At 38.8% G+C, this 22,024-nt stretch overlaps 1 protein-coding gene across 5 annotated transcripts in view; it reads right to left on the bottom strand.

Moving 5' to 3' along the window:
- The window catches only part of NUMB (NUMB endocytic adaptor protein), a 35,384-nt gene extending 31,959 nt beyond the window's left edge, over positions 1-3,425 (bottom strand). For all 5 annotated transcript variants that reach the window (XM_086613326.1, XM_086613328.1, XM_086613330.1 and 2 more), the window contains exon 1: positions 3,300-3,425. In XM_086613326.1, the coding sequence (XP_086469452.1) occupies positions 3,300-3,425 (126 nt within the window). The remainder of the gene's footprint in view (positions 1-3,299) is intronic.
- Positions 3,426-22,024: the final 18,599 nt, after the last annotated feature.

Below are 22,024 nucleotides of genomic sequence, written 5' to 3'. Positions count from 1 at the left end.
GCACAGCACAGGACAGAACCAACTGTGCATCAAATCCACTTCCCTGAATTTTAAGGCAACAATGTAACAGGAATTTTCCCAATACTTTCCACAGATCATCTTCTCTACTGAAAGGAAGATGATCCATAGATGCATCAGATTTGCTCAAAATCCAACAACACACTTAGAGACTTTAAGAATCAGCTGTGGATGTAGCACAGAAAGAGCTTCAAGAACTGTGCCAACATAGAAAACCTTTCAATAACAAAATCTGTTTGCAGTACAGCATCCTCAAAGCACAACGAATGAGCAGGTACAGCAGTCCCTGTCCAACACTAACAGAATGAAGCTTGGAGGCAGGATGAAATCCTATTTGCCACAGGACTTTCAAAGTGCTTCCACATGTTCTGTAGTATTTTAAAAATAATAAATCTGTGCTAGCACTGTACAAACACTAACTCTGGGCAAAACATAAATGGTCAAATTCAAGAAGTTAAAACACACACGAACTTAACACTATGAGAGTGACACGTCTTTCACCCATCAAACTTTGACGATCTTTCTCTTTTACAAGAGAAACCAAAAGCCAACATTCCCTATTCTGCCTTTCACTAGTCTCCTCTCTCCAAATAAAAAAAAAAAAAGAATGTTAAGAGTCTTACCTAAATAAAATAACAAGCATTAGGAGAAACAAAGCCTTCAACATGGCTGCTACTACATTAGTTTCACGTATTTTACTTTCATCCAGAAAACCTCAGAGACAAGTGTAGAGACATTTGTTAACAATTCTCAGATCTTCACCTGCTCTACAGGTAAAGTCTTCATCCCTGCAAAAGCCAGACTCCAGTCTTTCCACTCAGCTATACTTTGAGCTCTGAAAAACTACGGCCAATGATTTTTAGAGAGTGGGCAAGGGAGACCATATAGACTAAGGACAGACTAACACATCTCCCAACCCACCCACCCCTCTACCCCCACTGAAACATATTAAACTGTAGCTGAGCAGCTGTACTACAGGTAATGGGCCACTCTGGAATTCTCACTCAGGAACTTTAAGAAAATGAAGATACTTTCACCATGTTTCAGGCTTGAGTGTATTCCTATTCATTAACCATTTTTCCCAAAATATCTCAGTTTATTCTGCTCCATTGAAGAGCATCAGGAAGAAAAGTCACCCCATCAGATATTTAAGGACATAGGCGACCGCATACTTTTCCTGGAATGTATTAATTTCCGAAAAATACCCAAGAACAGTGTGACAGGATACTCTCCCTCAATAGCACAAAGTTCTATTCTTTTTGCAAGCAAAATATAGTACCACCCACTAAACCGATGACTCTACATCTGGTTTATCTCGTTCACCCACAATGGCATACTTCCTGCCTGTATCTATTAAACACCAGTTAACACCCACTTTGCATCCCAAGCCTAATAAAAATTTCCACTACTGCCCATCTCAAGGCACAGTATTTTGGAAGATAAATATTAATCGAATAAACTAAAATGCCTCTTAAATGTGAAATTATTCTGATTTTAAGTTTTCATCTAATTGCAAATTCTTTAAATTTTAACAGTCTACCCTTCTGACCAAACCAAGAAATGTATGAAAGATGTGTTTACTTCAGAGTATTTTTTCCAAAGAACAAATTAAATTAATTCAGTGAATTCCAATATAAATTGGGCAAATAAGGGTAAACAAGTCCCATTATGACGACAGGATGCAAAGACTCTTCCATTTCAATGCCTCTTCAGCACAGAACAGCCCAAAACCTTTTTCATGTGCCCAGAATAGATGAATACTTCATTTAAATACAGGAAACATTTGTCATTAGAAGTGCAAGTCCTGACTTCGAGTTAAATAAAGGTCAGTCTAAACAGCAAGAAGTGGTTCACACCCTTTGTGTTCAGCAAAGGATTGAAAAAAAGCTTTGAGTAAAACTAAATACCTAGAAATTGAGCATTTTGCTTTTCAATCTGTGTAATCACTAAATTATTTAAAAAATAACAATCTTCTAGATAACAGCTCTGTTCTCTCCCAGACAGTGTTAAACCTTAACTTGAGTTTGAGCTTCCACTGAGCAGTTACTCACTTTCAAAGCTCTGGCAAAACACCATCTCTGTGTAGTATTGGATTACAGTTCCTTCCTTCTAGCAGAAAACTGACACAAGACAAAGACAAATAAGCAAGCAACCATAAAAAACTGTAACATTATATACACTTGAGTATATGCAAAAGCACACATAAGCAACTATAGTTGGGTACAATAGGGCATGAACTTAGCGTGAAAGTTATCTCAAATTTGTTGTATATCTGCATATACTCAGAGCTTTACAAAAATATGTAACAGTCAGTTTCCAGAGTTCCACCTAGCAACAACACCTGTTTAACTATCCGACAGGTTTACTTTAAGAATAATACAGACAAAAACTAATAAAAGGTCCTAGGTGTCCGAACCTTAGAGTGTTTTCCTTGCGCATAGATATTTAATTCGTTAGCTTTCCTGTCATCTGCTTACAATCTATTGTAGAGTTAGTATTAGTGCCTCGAGGAAGAAAGCTTTTGATTACAAGGGGAGCATATGCAACAAGACACTTTAAATTTCATACTTATCTTTATTATTATATTATTCTAAAATAATAAAATATTATTGTTTCTTTAAAAAAGGGGAAGGAGAAATGGTGACACAAAAGAAAAGACTTATTTATAATACTCCAATAATCTGGAACGAGTTCTCAGAATTCAAAAAGGCAATTTCAGTTTCACATGCATTAATAGTCTGTAATACACACACACACACACAAAATCAGCACAGAAGACACTCTGAAGTTAGCAAGTGCTATATACCTCAAGCACTGGAAGGAAACCCAGGTGTTACTCGGCAATGTTTTCAATTATCAAAAGGGAGGAAGGATTACTTTTCCAAGCACAACCCACTTCTTACCTTACAAGTCAAACTGTAACTCCACTTTTAACAGAGAGCTGAGTACCTTTCCCTGCAATCCAAGAGGTCTATCATTTCTGCTCTTCCAGAAAAATGAAGACAAATATTATATTACTCCTCTGCCTAGCTACATGATTTATTTCAACTAGATAATAATATAGGATCTCTCAGACAGTGATTTTCCAAGGCATTTGTCACATGAGTCATCTGGCTTTAAAAAAAAAAAAAGCCACATTCTTTGCCATGAGAGCTGACTGTAAAATAGGTCAGTGTGTAATGAAGCATGCTGCTGGCTTGTGCTGGCCAAAAATACCCCCAAATAATAATTCACGGCAAGAGTACCTCATGGATATCCGAAAGAAAGGCAGAAACTCTTACCTTAACAGGAAAGCTACACTTGCCAGTACGAACGCCTTCTTCATCAGTCTGCCACTGATGAGGCCTACTGGCCTCTGGGACATAGACATCTTTCTTTCTCCTAAAGCTCTGCCGTAATTTGTTCATTTCTCAGATTTTCACGTCCTAGAAAAAGAAAAAAAGAATATTGCCAATAGGCACCAAACCATACATTTAGCCGCTTCGGGTCAACCACTATCATGACAAACGTCCCTGTGAAAAATCTGAGTTTCTGCAAATATGAATGGAGGCACCTGTGGAAGGAAAATATTTTGGACATAAAGTCAGAGAAAGATAGATATTCATTTCTAAATGGAAAACACAAATTCACATTACTTGTTTAATACCTTTCCACAGCAACTGAAGCATTAGACCCAGGAATAACTATTACTCTGAGCATGAGGTTACCTAAAATAGCCGACGGAAAAGCTCTGAAGAGTGATGCGCATGAAATCCTGCCTCCCGGAATTTAAACACCTACCTAGAGCAATCAAGCAGCACACCAGGAGCACAAACTTCCAAGGCACCCATGCAAGACAAGGATTCACAGACCTAAGACACTCCTAAAATTAGGTGCCTGTGCTGTTAAGTACAGGTGATAGGTTCGTGCTTTTCTGGAGGGGCACAGTCCAGCCCCCCTTAGTCTAGTGGTAGCTGATCTTAGGTTTAAATAAGAAACGCACTGAGCTGACTTCCACGTCCTGCATAAATCTCTAAACAATTACGTCTTCAAAGGGGAGAGAGAGAGTTCTGTAATTACACTTCCAAAGCCTAGAATTAGATGCTTTTTATACACTATTTTCTTATGTATCAGATTTTATATACAAGCCAATCTATCCTTAGACACACTCACCTTTACTAGATCCAAACTACAATTAGCCAAGGAGCTAATCAGAGAAAGTACTACTAATAAAAGGACTCAATATTCAGCTACAGAAGTAAAATCGTATCGAATACAATGCGGGGAATATAGGAAACGTGCTGAAAGGCTTCTTGAGATATAGATTCATAGATTTCTAGGTTGGAAAAGACCTTAGAGATCATCCAGTCCAACCGTCCCTAATTCCCCATTAAACCATATCCCTAAGTAGTTCATCCACCCTTTTCTTAAACACATCCAGGGATGGGGACTCAACCACCTCCCTGGGCAGCCTATTCCAGTGGCTGACAACCCTTTCAGAGAAGAAATTCTTTCTAACATCCAACCTGTACCTCCTCTGACTAAGCTTATACCCATTTCCTCTTGTTCTATCACCCATCACTAATGTAAAGAGCCCTTCCCCTACCTCCCCACCATCCCTTCTCAAGTATTTGTAGACTGTAATCAGGTCTCCCCTCAGCCTCCTCTTCTCCAGGCTAAACAGCCCCAACTCCCTCAGCCGCTTCCCATAAGTTTTATTTTCCAGCCCCTTGACCAGTTTAGTCGCCCTTCTCTGGACCCGCTCCAGGAGCTCAATATCTCTCTCAAAGAGAGGTGCCCAAAACTGGACACAATATTCCAGATGTGGCCTCACCAGTGCCGAGTACAGGGGCAGGATCACTTCCCTGTTCCTGCTGGTTACACTATTCTTGATACACGCCAGTATCCCATTGGCCTTTTTGGCCACCTGGGCACACTGCTGGCTCATATCAAGCCGGTAGTCAACCAACACCCCCAGGTCCTTCTCCGCCAGGCAGCTCTCCAGCCACTCTTCCCCGAGCCTATAGCGATGCTTGGGGTTTTTATACCCCAAGTGAAGGACTCTGCACTTGGCCTTATTAAAGCTCATGCAATATTGCTGCTCTTTCTTGAAAAACCACCCTTCTTACAACCACGATGTCTCACTTTATCATAAAAAAGATGCTGCAGAATGCAAGGCAACAAAATCTAACTGGATTATATATACTTATTTCCCATCAGATTAACTAAGGTACAGAACATAGGTGTTTATGGGTGTCAATAGGTGGCCTTTGAATGAAGGCAGCTTTAAAAGTAGTTTGAAGACCATTTTAAACCCTGAAAATATCTAGTGTTTTCCAGTTAAAATTATTTGACATAGGTGAGAAAAATCAACACGTTCATATTTGTAGTATCTGACATTTAAGAAGCTTAAATTCAAAATGCAACAATTTCAAAGCTGAACAGAAGTCAAAAATTAAAAGCATTACAGAAAATCACTACCCACTACTACTTCTGCTCAGTCAAATTAAAAAACTAAATTGTTTTCATATCTCATGATGCACTATAATCATTCCAAGTAACAAAAAGGTGTGAGTTTCGTCACTGACTCCCCAAACCCTCCTTCAGCAACCGTTACTCCACTCCTCAAGCTCTGAGCCATCAGCCAAGTCAGTTCCCACTGTATCTTACAGGCATGGCATTGGCTCATTTCTCTAGAATCTTCCATTTTTCAATAATCTAGGAATTAAAAGTAGTTTTGTAAAATAAGTAATAATTTAAAGATAGACCTACATCAGATAAAGAGCACATCACTATATCACTAAAACTGGGAAACTTAAATGTGATGTTAATACTTGTTGAAGTGCAAATAAGCATGCTACTCACATGCATGAGTTAAGTGACAAATGAACGCAAGGCTGCCTGGTCTTGTGGCATTGCGGGGCATTCTTTCAGCACAAGGGATAATTCCTGAAGTATTTCTACACTAGCGAAAAACAAAACCAAACAACTTTTGCAGCAAACACCAGCGCTCAAAGCTGCTCAATGAGCATTTGAAAGCAAGTAAGTATGGCACTCCAAGCAACCCAAATCTCTCTTGCAAATTAAGTGAAGGGTTTAGATGCATGGCAAAGGCTAGACTTTGACTGTCCCTGGAATGTAGCATGCACCTAGAATATCTAACAAAGAGTGTAAGAGCCTGAGATAAGAAGTTGCTCAGGGATTCTCCATCACAATGGCCTAGTTATAGAGCAGTGTCAGCTTCATCCCTTCGTAACTGCGAACTGCCTGACGTAACCAGTAACATAAAATATTTTCTTGAATTTACTTGATAGGATTTAGAGACTAGAACATGTGCGCAAAATAAAATTTAATGCACATCTCTTATCATTAAACAAGCTGAAGCAGCTCCTCTACAACCACAGTTTCTTTATTTTACAAGGTAAAAGCCATTTAAAAATATTTGAATGTGCAAAGGCAATTCTGGAAGTTTTAAGAGGAAGTGCAAGGCTTCTATTCTCCATTAAGGGTCAGAGAGGCATTAGAGCAGTAGTAGTTACGCATTTTGCTTTACAAACTGCAGACAAAGTAGTCTGTGCATCACTCAGTCTAAAGGAACGAGAATTTCAAGGGGGCTGTTCAGTCACCTCAGGCAGGTGACATGTACTGCAGCAAACCAACTCTTGTCCCTGCTGAAGACTGGCAGTGCCGCAGCACGATGAGCAAAACAGCTGCTCCAGCTGTTTCAGTGCAAAGCTCAGGAGTCTGGTCAGCACATAGCTTAAAGCCCGGTTGTCCAGCCTTGCACTCTGGTGACTGAGAAATGGGCACAGATACTCCCTTCTGCCAAAAAGGGCAACTGACTCCTTAACTGATACAGAGTACATCTGCAGGTATTCTGAGTATGATCAACTAAAAAACGCTTTGTAGAAATTTCAAATCTACAAACAAAAAAACCAACCTGTGGAAAAGTTTTCAAGGTAACTCTGAATCTCAAAAGCTTCAGTAAGTAAAAAAACAAGAACAGAGAAGAGCACACAGCCACCATACTGCTTATCATAAGGCAATTAGACTGTGTTTTCACAACAATTGCTTATGTGAGCATTGCCTTGAACTTCTCCCAGGAGACTTTGCTTTTGCCCCTGAGACTGGTACCTTATCGGAGATTTATTCCAACCAGGAATCACAATCCAGAGAGGAGGATGAGAACAAGAGTTCCTCAACTACACTTCCTATGAGAAGCTGAAGTGGCATTTTGCCCAAAAGTATTTCCTTTTCACTGAAAACCAAACCCATTTTCCTGCACGCTCTAATTTTGAGGTCATGTTGGCAACAAACGGTTTAAAAATAGCTTATTCTATTTAATAGAAATGCTGACAAATAGCAAGATTAATTTCTGGCCAGGCAACCAGAGAGCTTTCTCCAACTGCCTTACTTGAATTTTCTGAGATATCAGACTGTTTCAAGTAGGCTGCAAAACAGTTTGCCCTATAAACACCTGATTTGATGGTAACATGCATGTCAGCCCAATATAACTAGAATTGCCAACTGATGGGAAAGAGTTAAGTAAAACAATTCATGCAGGCTGCATATTTGAGGATTCAGGAGAGAAGCACATGAATCGCTGCAATTAAGTGCTGAAATTTCTACTAATTTTGTCTGGAGCTCGAAATCCCTGTGCAGGAGCTCTAGAGGAAAATGAGTGAGCATTTTCTACCTGAATTTTTTGCAGTGCACTGCACATTTCCATACGTGCGTAGCATGCCTGCTGACACAAGAAGAGACACCAACCTAGGCTGCAACAAGCTAGCAGGGTGTTTTCTGCTGGATCACTGGATGCTGGAAAAGGTTTTATACTCTGTCTTGGGACTAAGTAGGCTGAAAGTTATCTGTCCCTGATTTTTCTTTATTTATCAACCGTCTTCTGTCCTGTAATTTAAAATATTTTAAAAAGCCCCAAGAAGAAACAAACTAAACCACCAAAGACATTATTTCCTTTTCACTTTTACAACCCCAAATCCATCTTAGGTCCAAAGAAACGGAGAAACAGTACTTGGAGACAAACCTGGTGAAAAGCCAAGATGGGAAACTCAAAATCTAATTAAGTCTCAAAACCTGGCGTTGTATCAGAGACAAATCAGTAACAAAGGCTGAAAGCACAGAGATCTTCAGGAGAGAAAATAAACAGTCACTTTGGGTTACATTATCTCTACTAGGAGGCTAACTGCACACAGCTCGACATCTGAATGGCCATGTCCACTGACGAAAAAAGAAAAAAAAAAAACACCAAACAAATGAGAAAAAAAAAAAAACAACCACACCACAAGAAAACCACCACTTTTGCAATCCAAGAGATTACAACATGAGACTAAATATTAGACCAGTTCCCAAATCACCATATAAGTATCTACAAAAGGCATGGAAAAGACAAGTGTTATTCACATAATGAGTTTATAAATGTACGTTGTCATTTGTTTTTATGCAAATTGATATATTTTGAAAACAGAGCTCCAAAGCCAATTTAAGGAAAGTTTTGGCACCATTGTTCTTCTGACCACCATTATTTTAACCTATATCAGTTCACTGACAACTCAGGGGCAGCACAGAGACAGAAACAATGTTGTCATGGAAAAAAGTGCATGTTGAAGCATTCTTGGCTTCATTGCCTTGTGCATCATCAGGTTATGGCTGCAGAACAAATTACTGCAAGATAAACTAGCATGTTAATTCATGTCTTGTTAGCTGCTTTGCTGTAAGAATGCGTTCACTTTCATCCTTCAGTGAGCACAAGCCAACAATTTATCCTTCAATGAGAGATAGGTAAGATTTCACATTAACTGAAGCTAGATCAGGCAGGAGCCGCTGATGATGCAAATTTGGAGCTTAGCTTGCCTTGCAGGAGTTTATGCATGTACCCATACCTTCAGATAAGCAGTTCATTTACGTTTTGCATAAATGTTTCTTGTGTAGCAGTTGCTATGACAAGGTGATCCAAACTACATAATCTGCAGGGCAGAAGGATGGTTTGGTATCAGTACCTGAATTACATTCACAAATTTAAGTGCCTAGATTTTAGGCTAGGGGTACTACAAACTTCACACTTCTAAGCAACCACTTAGTTTCAATACTGAGGACAAAACCAGCACAAACCCATTTTTACCATTCTTCTAAACTCTAGCTTTCACAAAGGTTATTTAATCTGTACTCGATTATGTAGTATCTTTTTTGTTTGCAATAGAAAAGGATAAAATTGATTTTAAGTTTCAGCAGTTTTTTAAAACCATTCAAAGAGCTTGGGATTAGTTTCTGTTTTCTCTTAGAATTGAATACTGTTTCCTATTTACTTTACCAAGTCAGGAAAAAAAAAAAAGTCATGGGTCAAACAAGGGCAAAGTACTCTCTGCAGCCTGCCACAAACACAGAGTGGGCAGCGCGCCAGAGGGAACACCACCACCCCTGTGCCATCCTCCTGCTTTGCTGAGCAAGTCCTCCTCCAAGCCTGAACCATTAGGAGTAAAGCAAATTGACACATCATTGAAATGCCTAGAAGTATGCATTGCAATGCAGGGAAATCTAGGTTTAAGAACAATGTGTTATAGGGATTCATTCTAAAATTTACAATCCTTTACATAAAACTAATTCAGTTAGCATGTTACAATCAGTCTAAGTAATTTAAAAAAAAAAAGTCTAATCTATACTTCTTTTGCCTGCTGGCCACACACAGGTGAGGTAGGAGCAGCTACACAACTATCAGCTCCTATGTGCTCTTTCTCAATGAAACGCATCTAATATTGCTAATAAAAAAGGACCAAGCCAAACACAGCTAGAAACCCAGAGCAACAAGATCATCCATCTCTAATATGTTTTTCACCTAAGAAATACCAGGCATTTCTTGACATCAAAACTTTCTGAATAAGGATATGTTTTTCCTGCCAAAGTTACCTGATACTTGAGACCTAAGAAGACATGCAAATTATCTTAATCTCATTGAAAAAAAAAGTGTTTGCCTAACCTACCTATTATGAAAACATTCCAGAAACATTCCTCAGAAAACTCAACGATTTGTGCCCTCAGAAAACTCCATGGCTTTGAGTTCTTGTGCAAGTACAACCTGGTCACACTTGTCCCAAGACTCACATCTAACAGCTATCTTTATAACATTATCAAAATTCAAATTTTATTACAAAATCCACCAGGGTCCGCACCAGGAAACGCAAACAGCCCACACTTCCATATTTCAGAAGAGTATTCCACACTGCTTTTTCCTATAAAACTCAGTTCATTGTTGACACTTCAACATTATTGTAAATCTTGGCTATAACCGGGACAATAGGACATCAGCAAGGAAATAGGCTTGTTTCAAGTCATTTTCTTGGGACAAGATTTGGCAGGCTCACCTGAAGTATGAGCGCAAATATAAAGTGGTTCAAAACATTTAGATCTATTTTGCTTTCTAACGCACGGTTTAGATCTCAAAATTTAAGATGACAAATTAAGAACATTTCATTTGTAAGAAAGAGGCTAGCTGGGAAAGCAAGCTGATTGCCACCAAGGTAAATAGTCTGTCCCTGTCTATTATGAAGCTGTCAGAACGGAGTTTTACTCCTCTGAAAAATCCTTATTAAGGATTGCTGCTAAACAAACAGTCTCCCCTCCTCTCCCACTTAAAACAGTACAAAAACATGTAATGCCCTATCTCTCCAAGCCTACTGTAAAGGTTAGCCAAAACTTCCTGCAATTGCCCTGCAACAGCTTCTCTGCAATTATTCACCAGCACAAGAACACAGAGTACCCTTATCTTCTAAGGAAGAAAAGGTCACCCCACGTGTCAGATTTTGAATACAGAACTTTGAGCCTTTTTGTAAGTTTAGATCCCATAAAATCTAATTAAATCCAGCACTGTCACACTGAAGCAAACGCAGGCATGTAACCATATGAGCATTCTCACTAAAACGTTAACAGTCCTGCTTACGCAATACAGTATGACTAACCACATTATTCACCCCATGGCTTTCCAATACATTTACCCTTTCATTACTCAATTAAGATGTAATAATACAATACTACAAGTAAGCATTCTAAGATATCAAAATACTCATAAATGTGAAGCATGAGTTCATTTGCTGAGCCAGTAACACATTTTGTTGTTGCTGTTATTATTATGTAGAGTTCAAATTAAGGGGATTTTCCTTGTTGCAGATAAACGAAGAGCTGGATACATAATAAGACGACTATGGAAACAAGCACATCAGCTGCAGAAAAGTCATCTGCCAGCAGTGAAAATAATATTTAGATCATACTTTGAAAATACAGCAGAAACAGCAACCTTACACTCTTTATACAAGACCAAAGAGGTCAGAGCTGTAACAATAATATAAATTTCTCTGACAGCGTTCTTAGAAATCATGATGCACTGTCATCATAAGATGTGAAGTACTAGTCATCCTCTCAAATCCATCAGATTTCTTGCTGTCTCATACCTGAGCTAAGGTAGCTGATCATGTGAGAATTCCACAGCTGTTTTCAGAGCACTTAACAATTCTATTTGCACCACGGATGAGGGTGGAAGGGGGGGGGGAATGTTATGACAGTAACATTTTACTGGCAAAAAACAGTTAAACAAAAATTGCAGATAGCTTATGAAATATCAGGAAATGAAATCATGAACTGTACTGCATGCAATACACTGTTAACAACTGTGTGGCTAAAACATTCAGCTACCAGAAGTCCTGTCCTAAAGCTTAGAATTTTGTAAAATACACTAGACTCTTCCAAACATAAATATCCCCAGACTGCAGCAATTAAATACAGTATTTAGTATTCCGCAACAGTATGTAACAGAAGTAACAGCACAGCAACCACACTCAGGCTCTTAAACCGTCAGAAAAAGACAAGTTTGATAATTGCAAGGCAGAATTTACTTCTAAAGACATGCAATGCTCTTCCTAGCAGTCATAAGAGAAATCACTCTCCTCTCCCAAACCCACGAAGCTCAGCAAATAAAAGAAAGCCTCATTTTCTCCATCAATAACCATTCTAAAGCAAACGTCCCAACTCATCAGACTCCACAGCAACTGCAAACTGACTACAGTCCTGCACAACACGATAAAACGTGTAAGTGCAGAGATACAAGGCAGTAACCTTGTTTAATACTCTCACTCTAAAACACCCCGCAATGATGGTCAGCCACTAGTGAAAAGCAGGTCTCCTATCACTATGTGATGCAAAACCAACTGAATTATACTACCCATAATAACTGAAAATAAGCAAAAGTTTTCTAGAGAAACACTAGCTGTGCCTTGTGGAAAGCAGTTCAAGCAATTCTGCTTTGCAGCTCATCTGCGCGCATGTGAAGAATTTTAACTAACCAAGTTACGCCATTTCCAAGTGAATCATTTATATTTAGGGCAGCTAAATCTCGGACAACTAAACAGTTTTCAAACACGAACATCTCAGGTTAAAAGGTATCTTTACAAATACATGTTGAATGTGAAAAAGAAATTAAAGAAAGTACAAAAATGGCTGAAACCGTGGGAAAAGATTTCCTTTAATCACCCAAATCCAAAAATCAAAGCTTGAAGTTAAATACATCAAATCTCACACAAATAAATGCACTTTCAAAGTTAAAAGAAAATAATTTCTACAAGTAAAATAAGCATATTTTATTGGTAAATCAGTCACAAATCTAAGGTTTTTACACTGGAGTTACTTCAGTAGGACCTATGAGTGTTTTATAACCAAATAATCAGTGTTTACATAGACAAGGAATTGTATCCAGTAAGGCAAACATCCGCTGCTTAGAAGTAGAAAAGGTCAAATATCAATCAATCAAAACTTTGTGCTATTGACGTGATCAATATCTACCCACTGTGAGTTCAGAAACATATGAACACACACCATATTTTTGGTTCTAGATCTGAAGTGAGAGCAGACACAGCAGACAAACAAGCAACAGATCCAAAGCACGCATGTCAGGACCCAACACACTCTAAACCAGATTACTTGGAGGACCCATTTTAGCAAGATAAAAAAAAAATGTATTCATACTGAAGCTTTACGCAGTGTTTCATATACGATGGTCATCCTCAACACAAAAGGGAAAGCCACAACATTTTGGACAACTGATCCAGCAACAGTGCTCCGCACTGGCACACAGCAGCTTTAAAAGTCTGGTCCACTACTGGGCACGACCCACATTCCAGAAGCATTTGGAAAAATAAACCATAAATTTATATCAGCTTTATGAGAAGTTTTCAGGGCAAATGGACAGTAGTGCTGCCAAGTCTGTCAGCAATTAGGATTCTGGTATAGAGAAACTAGGTAAATCCACAATAATAGCATGCTCAGATGCAGAATGAGGAGTTACACAGGGATCTTAACTATAAACAACTATGAATATGAATTCAGCTATTACCATTGTCTAGGAAAGATCATAAATCACATGTTTAGTCCTTTAAGAATTTGACTGTTGAATAAGCAAACAGTAGTAAGAATTACTATGAAAGGAGCAGAGCAAAACCAGTAAGATGCTGCAGCATAAGACCAGACTGTGCTCAGCTTCAATACCACATAGTTCTTGTAGTTAACATACCCTTTCTGAAATGAAACAAAAAGGTGCAGGAAGATAACAAGGATAATTAGGACTACATCACAGCTTCTGTTCAAGGACAGATTAGACCTATCAAAGGTCTTCACCTCAGAAAAGCAATGCGCTACCGGGGAGAGCTACAATAATTATAGTCTTGCAAGTGTTAGAAAAATGAAGAGGGAATGATGATTTTCCAATTCTTATGTTGTAGAAATTGTGGAGAAACAATGGAATTCTCTAGCAGTCCAAGCTTCAAAATAAAAGAGTATTTCTCTCATGATACAGAATTAACTTGCACAATTCCTTGCCCTGGGATGTTTTACAAACTAAAAATTGATAAAGATTTAAGAAAAAAAAAGGTTAATTAATTAATCAAAACTTCCAAAGGCTATTAGAAACTATAGAAGAGGTGCAGCCTCCCATTCAGGAAATCACTTAGTCCAATCTGACCAGCTGAGAAGGCTTATTTCATGTTTGCCTTAACCTTCTGTTCTTCCCTGGCTTCCAACACTGACCATATATCAGAGAGAACTACTGTGCTACAGAGCCCTTGTTGCCAACCAGTAAAACTCACAAGCTGGTCTTCACCGCTGATTCAACTGGCCAAACCCCCGGTTACAGCTGTCACAGCATCACAGCAGAGTCATCAGCACCCAGGTACAGCGGGAGCAGCAAGAGCTGGCTCACTACACATGGTAAGGATCTCCCTTTCCCAAGCCCACAGAAGCAGAAGTTTCTAAAGCTCAAGACATTTAAATGAAAACCAGCACATGAATCCATATATTCTAGATAGCTCACCAAATTTAAATTACTGTGGGCAACAAGCCATGTGTGCACTAGTCAATCTCAATTAGAAAATGAAAGTTAGCTTCAACAGCCATGAAGTACGTGTAAGGAAAAATTAGCTCATACATTCACAAGATGACAGATGACTCCTTGTTACACCATTACCGCAGCGGGCCCAAGCACTTCAGTCAGTCACTGCCTGGCAGCTGTTATGTGGCAGTTCAAGACACTTAACTCACTCCCATCCTCCAACAGTTAGATAAATATAATTAAATTCTCTTTATCTGTGCATTTTCTTCAACTTATTCATGCTAAGTCAGCCACACTTTCGACTGCAGCCAATGCAAAGCGGAGGGTGAGCATCACAAAAGCATTTTTAATATTAATTTATAGCTCAAAGTGAAATTGTGAAGGCTTTGCATCAAGCTTTTCTGAAAATGGCAGGTTTTTACAATAAAAATAAGCCTAGAGAAAAGATACGGTAACTTTTTCTAGCTGTCAGAATATCAGAAAATCATTTGATCATCCCTCAATAAGCCCAGCAACATGAAAAAGTTCACTTTCACATAAATGATAGGCAGAATCTTCTTGGAGAAGTTGTTCTGGTGTTCAGCGTAGCAACCGTGGTTGACTTGTAAGAACATCAATTTTTCTTCACAGAAATATTCTTATTTATTATATTAGGAATTAACATTAACATTTGTACACCTGTCCAGTGCAAGTTTTGTGTTGTTCCATAATTCTTTTCTCTTAACAGTTCTTTGCAAAATAATACTGGGAACTCACAGGATTAATTCCCAAGCCTGCTCGCTTTACACGAATGTAATCAAATCAGAAGCTAGCTTAACAACTATACATTCTTTTAAGCAATGTTTTCTGAATTCCCCCACCAGTTAAATATTCTGCATCCTCTCTAGAAGTCTAATACAAGCCACGTGTTTCATCACACTCAGATTCCTTTAAACATGTTGTGAGTTCTTCTGTCCTCACAGTCCCTGTGAGAGGTGTCTGAACAGGGTACTCTAACAATTCCAGCTTTCTGGTACAATTTTTATATACACAACTAGTATTTCTTATGATTATACAGCACATAAAATCTCATTTTGTGCCTAACATTTCCCATGTCTGCTTACTGCGAAGCCTTAAGAAGATCTGAGCATGATTTCACTAGAATGCTTACTCCATGATTTTGAAAATTATATATAGCAACATAACTAAAGAGATATCTTTTAAAAGTATTTAACTTCCTAAAATCCAGATCTATGTAATTTGTGGCAAAAAATTCCTCAACCCCAAGCGTCATAAAACCAGTTACTAGAACATAATGTTCATACGGCAGTAGCTAGAACATGTTGACTTGGTGAACGACTTATGGTTTTTTCCCTTCAGGTTCTGCAATAATTCTTAAAGATCCCTCTCTCAAAACCTCTCTCTCAAAGCTACAACCTTGACTCCATGGATATACAAAAGAATATGAATCTATGGGCTGAAAAAAAAAAAACCAAACAAGCAATGGAGAGATGATAAAGTCAAGTCCAATATAGACTAAAAAAGGTTTCATCTGAGAACTTACATCTTTTCCTCTCTGTACCTCAAAAGCCAATACATTTTTAGATTATTTCAAGTGCTTCTTTTAAAGAACAACCTCACAATCTGAAATTATTACATCATTATACCAACTTGCCACAACTCCAGTCAAGGCTGGATTTTCCTTTGTTCATGGCAACAGACTTGAAGCTTCTCAGACCTACGCTGAAACCTTTTATCTTACTAATTTCAATGTTTGCATATTATCAGTTGGGGGTAACAGGGGCAGGGGGGAGTCTCAATGGAACTGGGGAGGATTTTGGATGGGGGATTTTTCTGGTCAAAAAAACCATGGGATAAAACAACAAATCAGACTGCATTTAAGGCTTGTTGGTTTGTTGTGGGTTTTTTTGTTTGTTTTTTGGTTTGTTTGTTTTTTTTTTAAATCCAAGTCAAGTTTTTCAGATTGGCTCTTATGAACAGATGCATACTTCCCTCCCTACTCCCTCTTCCTATCACTTGGCATTTAAAGCCTTTTGCCTGTCACGGTGATAGTAATATTTGTCTTCATGGAGGCAGTAGATAGGAATTGAACTGCTATTGTTATGAAATCTCACAGGCGCTATTTTCTGAAATACTAACAGTAATCTCTCAGACATTTCCTTTCACAAAAGTTAACAGGTTTCACTATGATCACTAAAATTAGTAACATGTTATTGCTGATCAGCAACAATAGACTATGAATCCACAATTACATGCTCAGAGAGAATTGTCACATACAGCTTGAAATGTCTATAAATCCAGGGATCCACATCCAAACTGGTTATTTATCCCATTAGACTCAGCGGAGAGACAAAACAGTTCAATTATATAAAACCTACTTTAAGTATACCTAAAAATGAAAATGTATTTCTCTAAATAACTCAGTGGATGTCCAGACGGTTTCCATGCTTTTCGCCTAATATCAAATTAATAATTACAAAATTCCTCCATGATAATGAAGACATTTTTAAAGGAAACACTAATCAAGAATTGGAAGCCATATGTTCAATTCTCTAACAATCTAGTCAAAATACTTGGTCTTTCCAGCACCACAATAAGATCTTAATTTCAATCCGTAGAAAACATTTAAACCAGTTAGTCCAATATAACATCCTCTTGTGCAGGGACGGGATGGGATGGAGGGGGAAGTCTCATTTCATTACCTGAGGCAGACTGTTCCTAACTAGTGAAACTGCTTTACCTATTAACTGTAGTGCAAGCACTCACATCAGCATTTCAGCTTCTAGTCAAAATTAAATCTATAGTAATCTAGTACATAAATTAAGTCTTTGGCTTAGAATAGAATGGATTCAGCCCTACTGTACCATCTTCCTGGTCATAAAATATTTGGATCATAGTTCAACTTTTTTCTGCTAGCTTTCTCTTCCCCATATTAATTCCAACCATTAGCATACAGGTTTTATTATCTCTTTCAAGATCAGCATGGACTTTCTTCTACAATACAGACAAGTAATATAAACAAACATGCATTAAAAGCTAGAACAAGCCTTTGCATGTATGTTTTCCTTACAAGTTGTACTCACATCACGAAATGGATTTTAAGAAAAGGCCACAATCTGCATCTAAATATCAACAGTTTAAAATAATCTTCATGTAATAATAAACAACCTCCACCGAATTTTTTGTAGAATCTAGAAATTAAGATCAAAAGTGTTCTCATGCTCTTAGTCCAGCAAGATACAGAACACTTATTAGCCAGACAAAGTTTAACCAACAGCACTTTAACAGTTGATCAATCATACATTTAAAAGACAAGGTTAAGATATGCATCTCAAAATGCTAGTGCTGCCTTTCAGGGTCACAGTTTATCTATACAAGGGGCTAGACTATCACATTCTTCCATGAATACCGAAATCCCGTAAATATTCACATTCGCAAAACTCCTGTTTCACCATTACTTATGAACAGTTCTCCCACCTGAGGTATTCTAAACTACTGTGTTTATTCTAGCCCTGATCTGCAAATAAATGGCCAATTTAAGAAAAAACAGTAGAAGAGCATGAGAAAGCGCGTTCTATTTCAGCAAAAGCTTCAAATGAAAGGATAATTACAAGCAATATCTACTGAATTAAGTCAGAAATATCTCAAGCCATCAGCAAAGCTCATTTTGTCAGCTAGGGCCAGGTAAGAGCTACAGAAATATTGCATATTGAACTGCAATTGAGGACTTATTAACTTTATTTAAAATAAGCTGCCAGCTGAGACATGGAAAAAAAGACAAAGATGCTCATTATTTGAACAAATTGAGCTCTTGGCTTTCTTGTTACTGTTGCTCAAATCCAAAAAGAAAATCCAACATTAACATCATGTTGAGCTACAGAGGTAAGTACAAAGAACACAGATTCCTAAAGCTGTCCTCACATTAATTACACTAATGGTATAGAAACTACCTCCCTCACTCCTGCCACAATCTTAAGCAAAATAGGATTCCGTTTATCATACCTGGGATCATGCTTCCATCTCTTTCAGGTGGTTAAAAGTATCCCACAGCCACGTAGCAGGTTGTTCTCCCAGAGGGAGATCAGGCTGCCCATGAGTCAGGACCAGAGTACAGGCAGGGCTGCCGAGAACAGCAGCAATTCCGCAGCTCCGCTGATGCCAACAGTCCTCACCAGTCTGACTGAATGGCCTCGGCCAGGCTGGAACTGTGAAAACTACAGAACTCTCACCTTTATAATCAGCTCTTGTTCACTACAGTAAAGCAGCTACAATGATCTACTGCAACATACAGAGTTTGGTGGCAGAAAACAGCGTGCCAAAAAGTGCATTGCCCAGAAGTAACACATGCTGGAAAAAACACGATGGCTGTAACAGCCTCTTGAATCACACACTAGCTGTCATCTTCCCAGCTTTAAACTGCTTGGCAAAGGAACAAGAAAAGTCAAACAGGAAACAACCAGGAAAATTGTCTCCGTTCTCACTGGGTGTCATGTTCATCAGAGCAATCAATGAAGCTTCAAGCTCAGCACAGACAGAAGTATCACCCAACCACCCTGAAATCCTGCACCCATTGGCAGCCTCTCCACATCTGCAGTGCTGCACATCATGCTGCTACCAGCCACTCCTCAAAACCAGACACGGCACAGAGCAAGCAGCAGATCAAAGTAACCAAGTCATCACTCGCAGGAGTTTGCTCTGAATAACATGCTCAGATTCTACCATTGCCATATTGCGCGCTGCCTGCCGATGGATGACCACAGTGGCAAGCAACAAATTTCACACCTGGTATGAATGAGTTTGACATAGAAGCAGTATGAGGTCTACAGTCTGGGAAAGTAGAAAATCATGCTGCTGCTGCCCAGGCTGGTAGATGAAATTATGCATCTTGTTCTCCGTACCAAGATGGCAACAAATCACCTTGCTTCCAAAGACAGCTGCTTCCTGGGGTGGCAACTGATCCTGGAAGTAGAAGACAGATGAAGAGGAAAAGCAGTCTAAAAATGCCTGCAATGTAACAGCTGGCACCCAGCAGCAGGGCAGGCACGATAAGGACTCGGGTGCAAAGGATACTAGATGTTATGCTGCCAGATTCACACAACCATAAAAGTCACAACTGTGTTATCTTCACCAGTGACTAATCACAGGGTCCACTGATTCAAGCAGCACCTTGAATAAACTCTATTCTGGCAGGTGACTGTAGCATAACCACTCCATTCATAGATCCCTATTTTTAACAGTACCCTCTGCCTTCCCCCTTCTAAGTCCAGAAACCATTTTAAAAAAAAAAAAGTCTATTTCTTTCAGAATGTGCAGTTGTCCCTTATGCAATAGGCAGCATATAGCACATCGATAACATAGATACCACCATTTAGAAGATCATTAAAATTATGTGGGAGACAACACCACCTTCCTTCACGGGGAATCGACCATACTTTCCTCAATTATCCTACAATTCCTCTATGTACATTAAACTTCACCTTATTTACCACATTTTCAGGAATAGAACTTATGAGCAGGGGATGCAAATAGCAAGTCAGTGACATAGGTACTGAATTGAGACAGAAAGTCAGCTTGTTCCACTCTAGGAAAATCACATCTCCTAAGCAGCTGGCATAATCCCTTCTTGCTGGTAAATTCCACAAGAGTGCATCTTGACTGCAGCCCCTGGGGGACCAAGCATCATTTTATGTCCCTTTGAGATTACCAGACACATGTATCACTCAGCCAGAAAACATCAGTGCATATGGTAGAACTTGGAGAAGCTGTGTTGTTCAAGCAGCTTTAGCAATCTTCACCCCTGGTTAACTGATGGCAACTAGCGTCTTGCAAACATACATCAACAAAGCACTAAAAAACCAAATGTTGTCTACACCAGAATGAGCAGGGTCTCCCTAGCACTCTTTCTGGCACTCATTGGGTATAAATACCTCACTTTACTTCTTAAAGGACAGATTTCATTTCAAAGGCTAATTGTCCATCAGGTGCCACTTAATCCATATTACAGTTCCATCCTTCTACTCTGTGTATGGTTTGTTCTGTATCTTCCCAGCTCAAAATTCACCTCCTGAGATCACCTACACAGCAGCATCTTACCTACAGCTTTCTGCAGCTGCATACAACGCACCAAACAGTTACCACTATCACTATTAAAGGCAGTGGTCTCCTGCAGTAGTAGTATTTTCTGGAAAAGGAAAGGATTCTTCGACAAGAACTACAGAAATCCTCATCTCTCTGTAAGAGGTTTCTTTTGACATTTGTAGCAGCCCAGCTTACCAGTGTGGATAAAATTTGTAGCAGCCCAGCTTACCAGAGATGCTGAAAACATTTATATAAAATCTTCCTTTCTAAATACAAACATTTTATCACACAATTTTCCCAGGATCGAGACTTGAGAAGTTGGATTCCTACTCACAAAGAGCAGCATTGCAGAACTCATAAATTAGGTGGAGAAAAAGCCAAGTAGCTATTCCATATGTTTCTCTGGCCAATTTAGCCTCATGACAGTAAAATTACGCAAGTGTCTACAGATGCTCAAATTACATGCCTCAAAGTACTGTTGGAAGCCGCAAACCACTCTTCGACAAATGTAATACCAAGCATATTTAAGAGTTATGCCAAATCGATTTTTTTTCCAGTGGTTAGGCAAAGTTGATAAACTCACAAATATTACCCCAAAAGATGAATCAATCTATGTAACAACATGTCCTTCAGTTATTTACACTCAATGTTTTACATAAGTAAGGGTTCTTCAATGAAATTTATCAAGCTGCAAAAGTAGTAGCATGAGAATTTGCAAGGGCAGCCTAGTTTAGTCACTCAGTATTTCCTGTTAAGGAGAGCTGAAGTATTTGAACAAGTTCAGAGTTCTTAATGAGTTTTATATTCTTATTGTTTCCTCACTGGCTATGAGAAAATATTCTATAAAGAAAGAGGCCATATTGACAAAAATCAGGTTCTCTTTTTCCATCCCTCTCTATTGTGAAATACAACCATTGGAAGCTGACCTCCAGCACTGTTTATACAGGGATTACGTAGAAACATTTCTGTAAAGTACACAGTGTCTGACTACACAAACCAACAGAACTTTCTTAGCCCTTCCAAGTCTGGAGTCTCGAGTTTGAGCAATGCCAACACTATTAAGTGACAACAGTTTCCAGTACACTCATATTCATGTTGCTGTTAGGAGTTCCATGTCACGAGAAGGGGCTGCAGTCCATGCATCATATATGACAGCTACTACTGTGGGTTTTCTTTTTCCACGCTCAGCCTTCATTTTTTCCTGTACTTAGACCTTCCGCGTTCAACCTCAACTCACGGCTGAGTCCTGTCTTGGTCAGTCAACTTGCATTTTAGAAGCTTCTAAAGATTAAATGTTACAGTCATGCTGGCTGGAAGTAACACTTTGTAGTGTTAAAAGATGAAACTTCCTTAACCCTGAATCTATAAGCAGAAAGAATAGGATTAAATTCAGCATACGCAGGTTTCTAAACCCCAAAGCTGAAAAGCAACCACAACTATGGAAATTTTTATTCCCATGACTCACAGTATTTTAAAAAACATTGAGTTTGTGAACTACACCAGGTCTTTGTTATTACTCATGTAACTTCTCTCTCTCTCAAATCTTACCAAAAAAAGAACTAAAGA

Source organism: Tauraco erythrolophus, chromosome 6 (genome assembly GCF_009769465.1).
Source record: "Tauraco erythrolophus isolate bTauEry1 chromosome 6, bTauEry1.pri, whole genome shotgun sequence".
NCBI classification, from domain to species: Eukaryota; Metazoa; Chordata; class Aves; order Musophagiformes; family Musophagidae; genus Tauraco; species Tauraco erythrolophus.
Note: the sequence above shows the minus strand (reverse complement) of the source record. Positions and strands in the feature narration are given on the sequence as shown.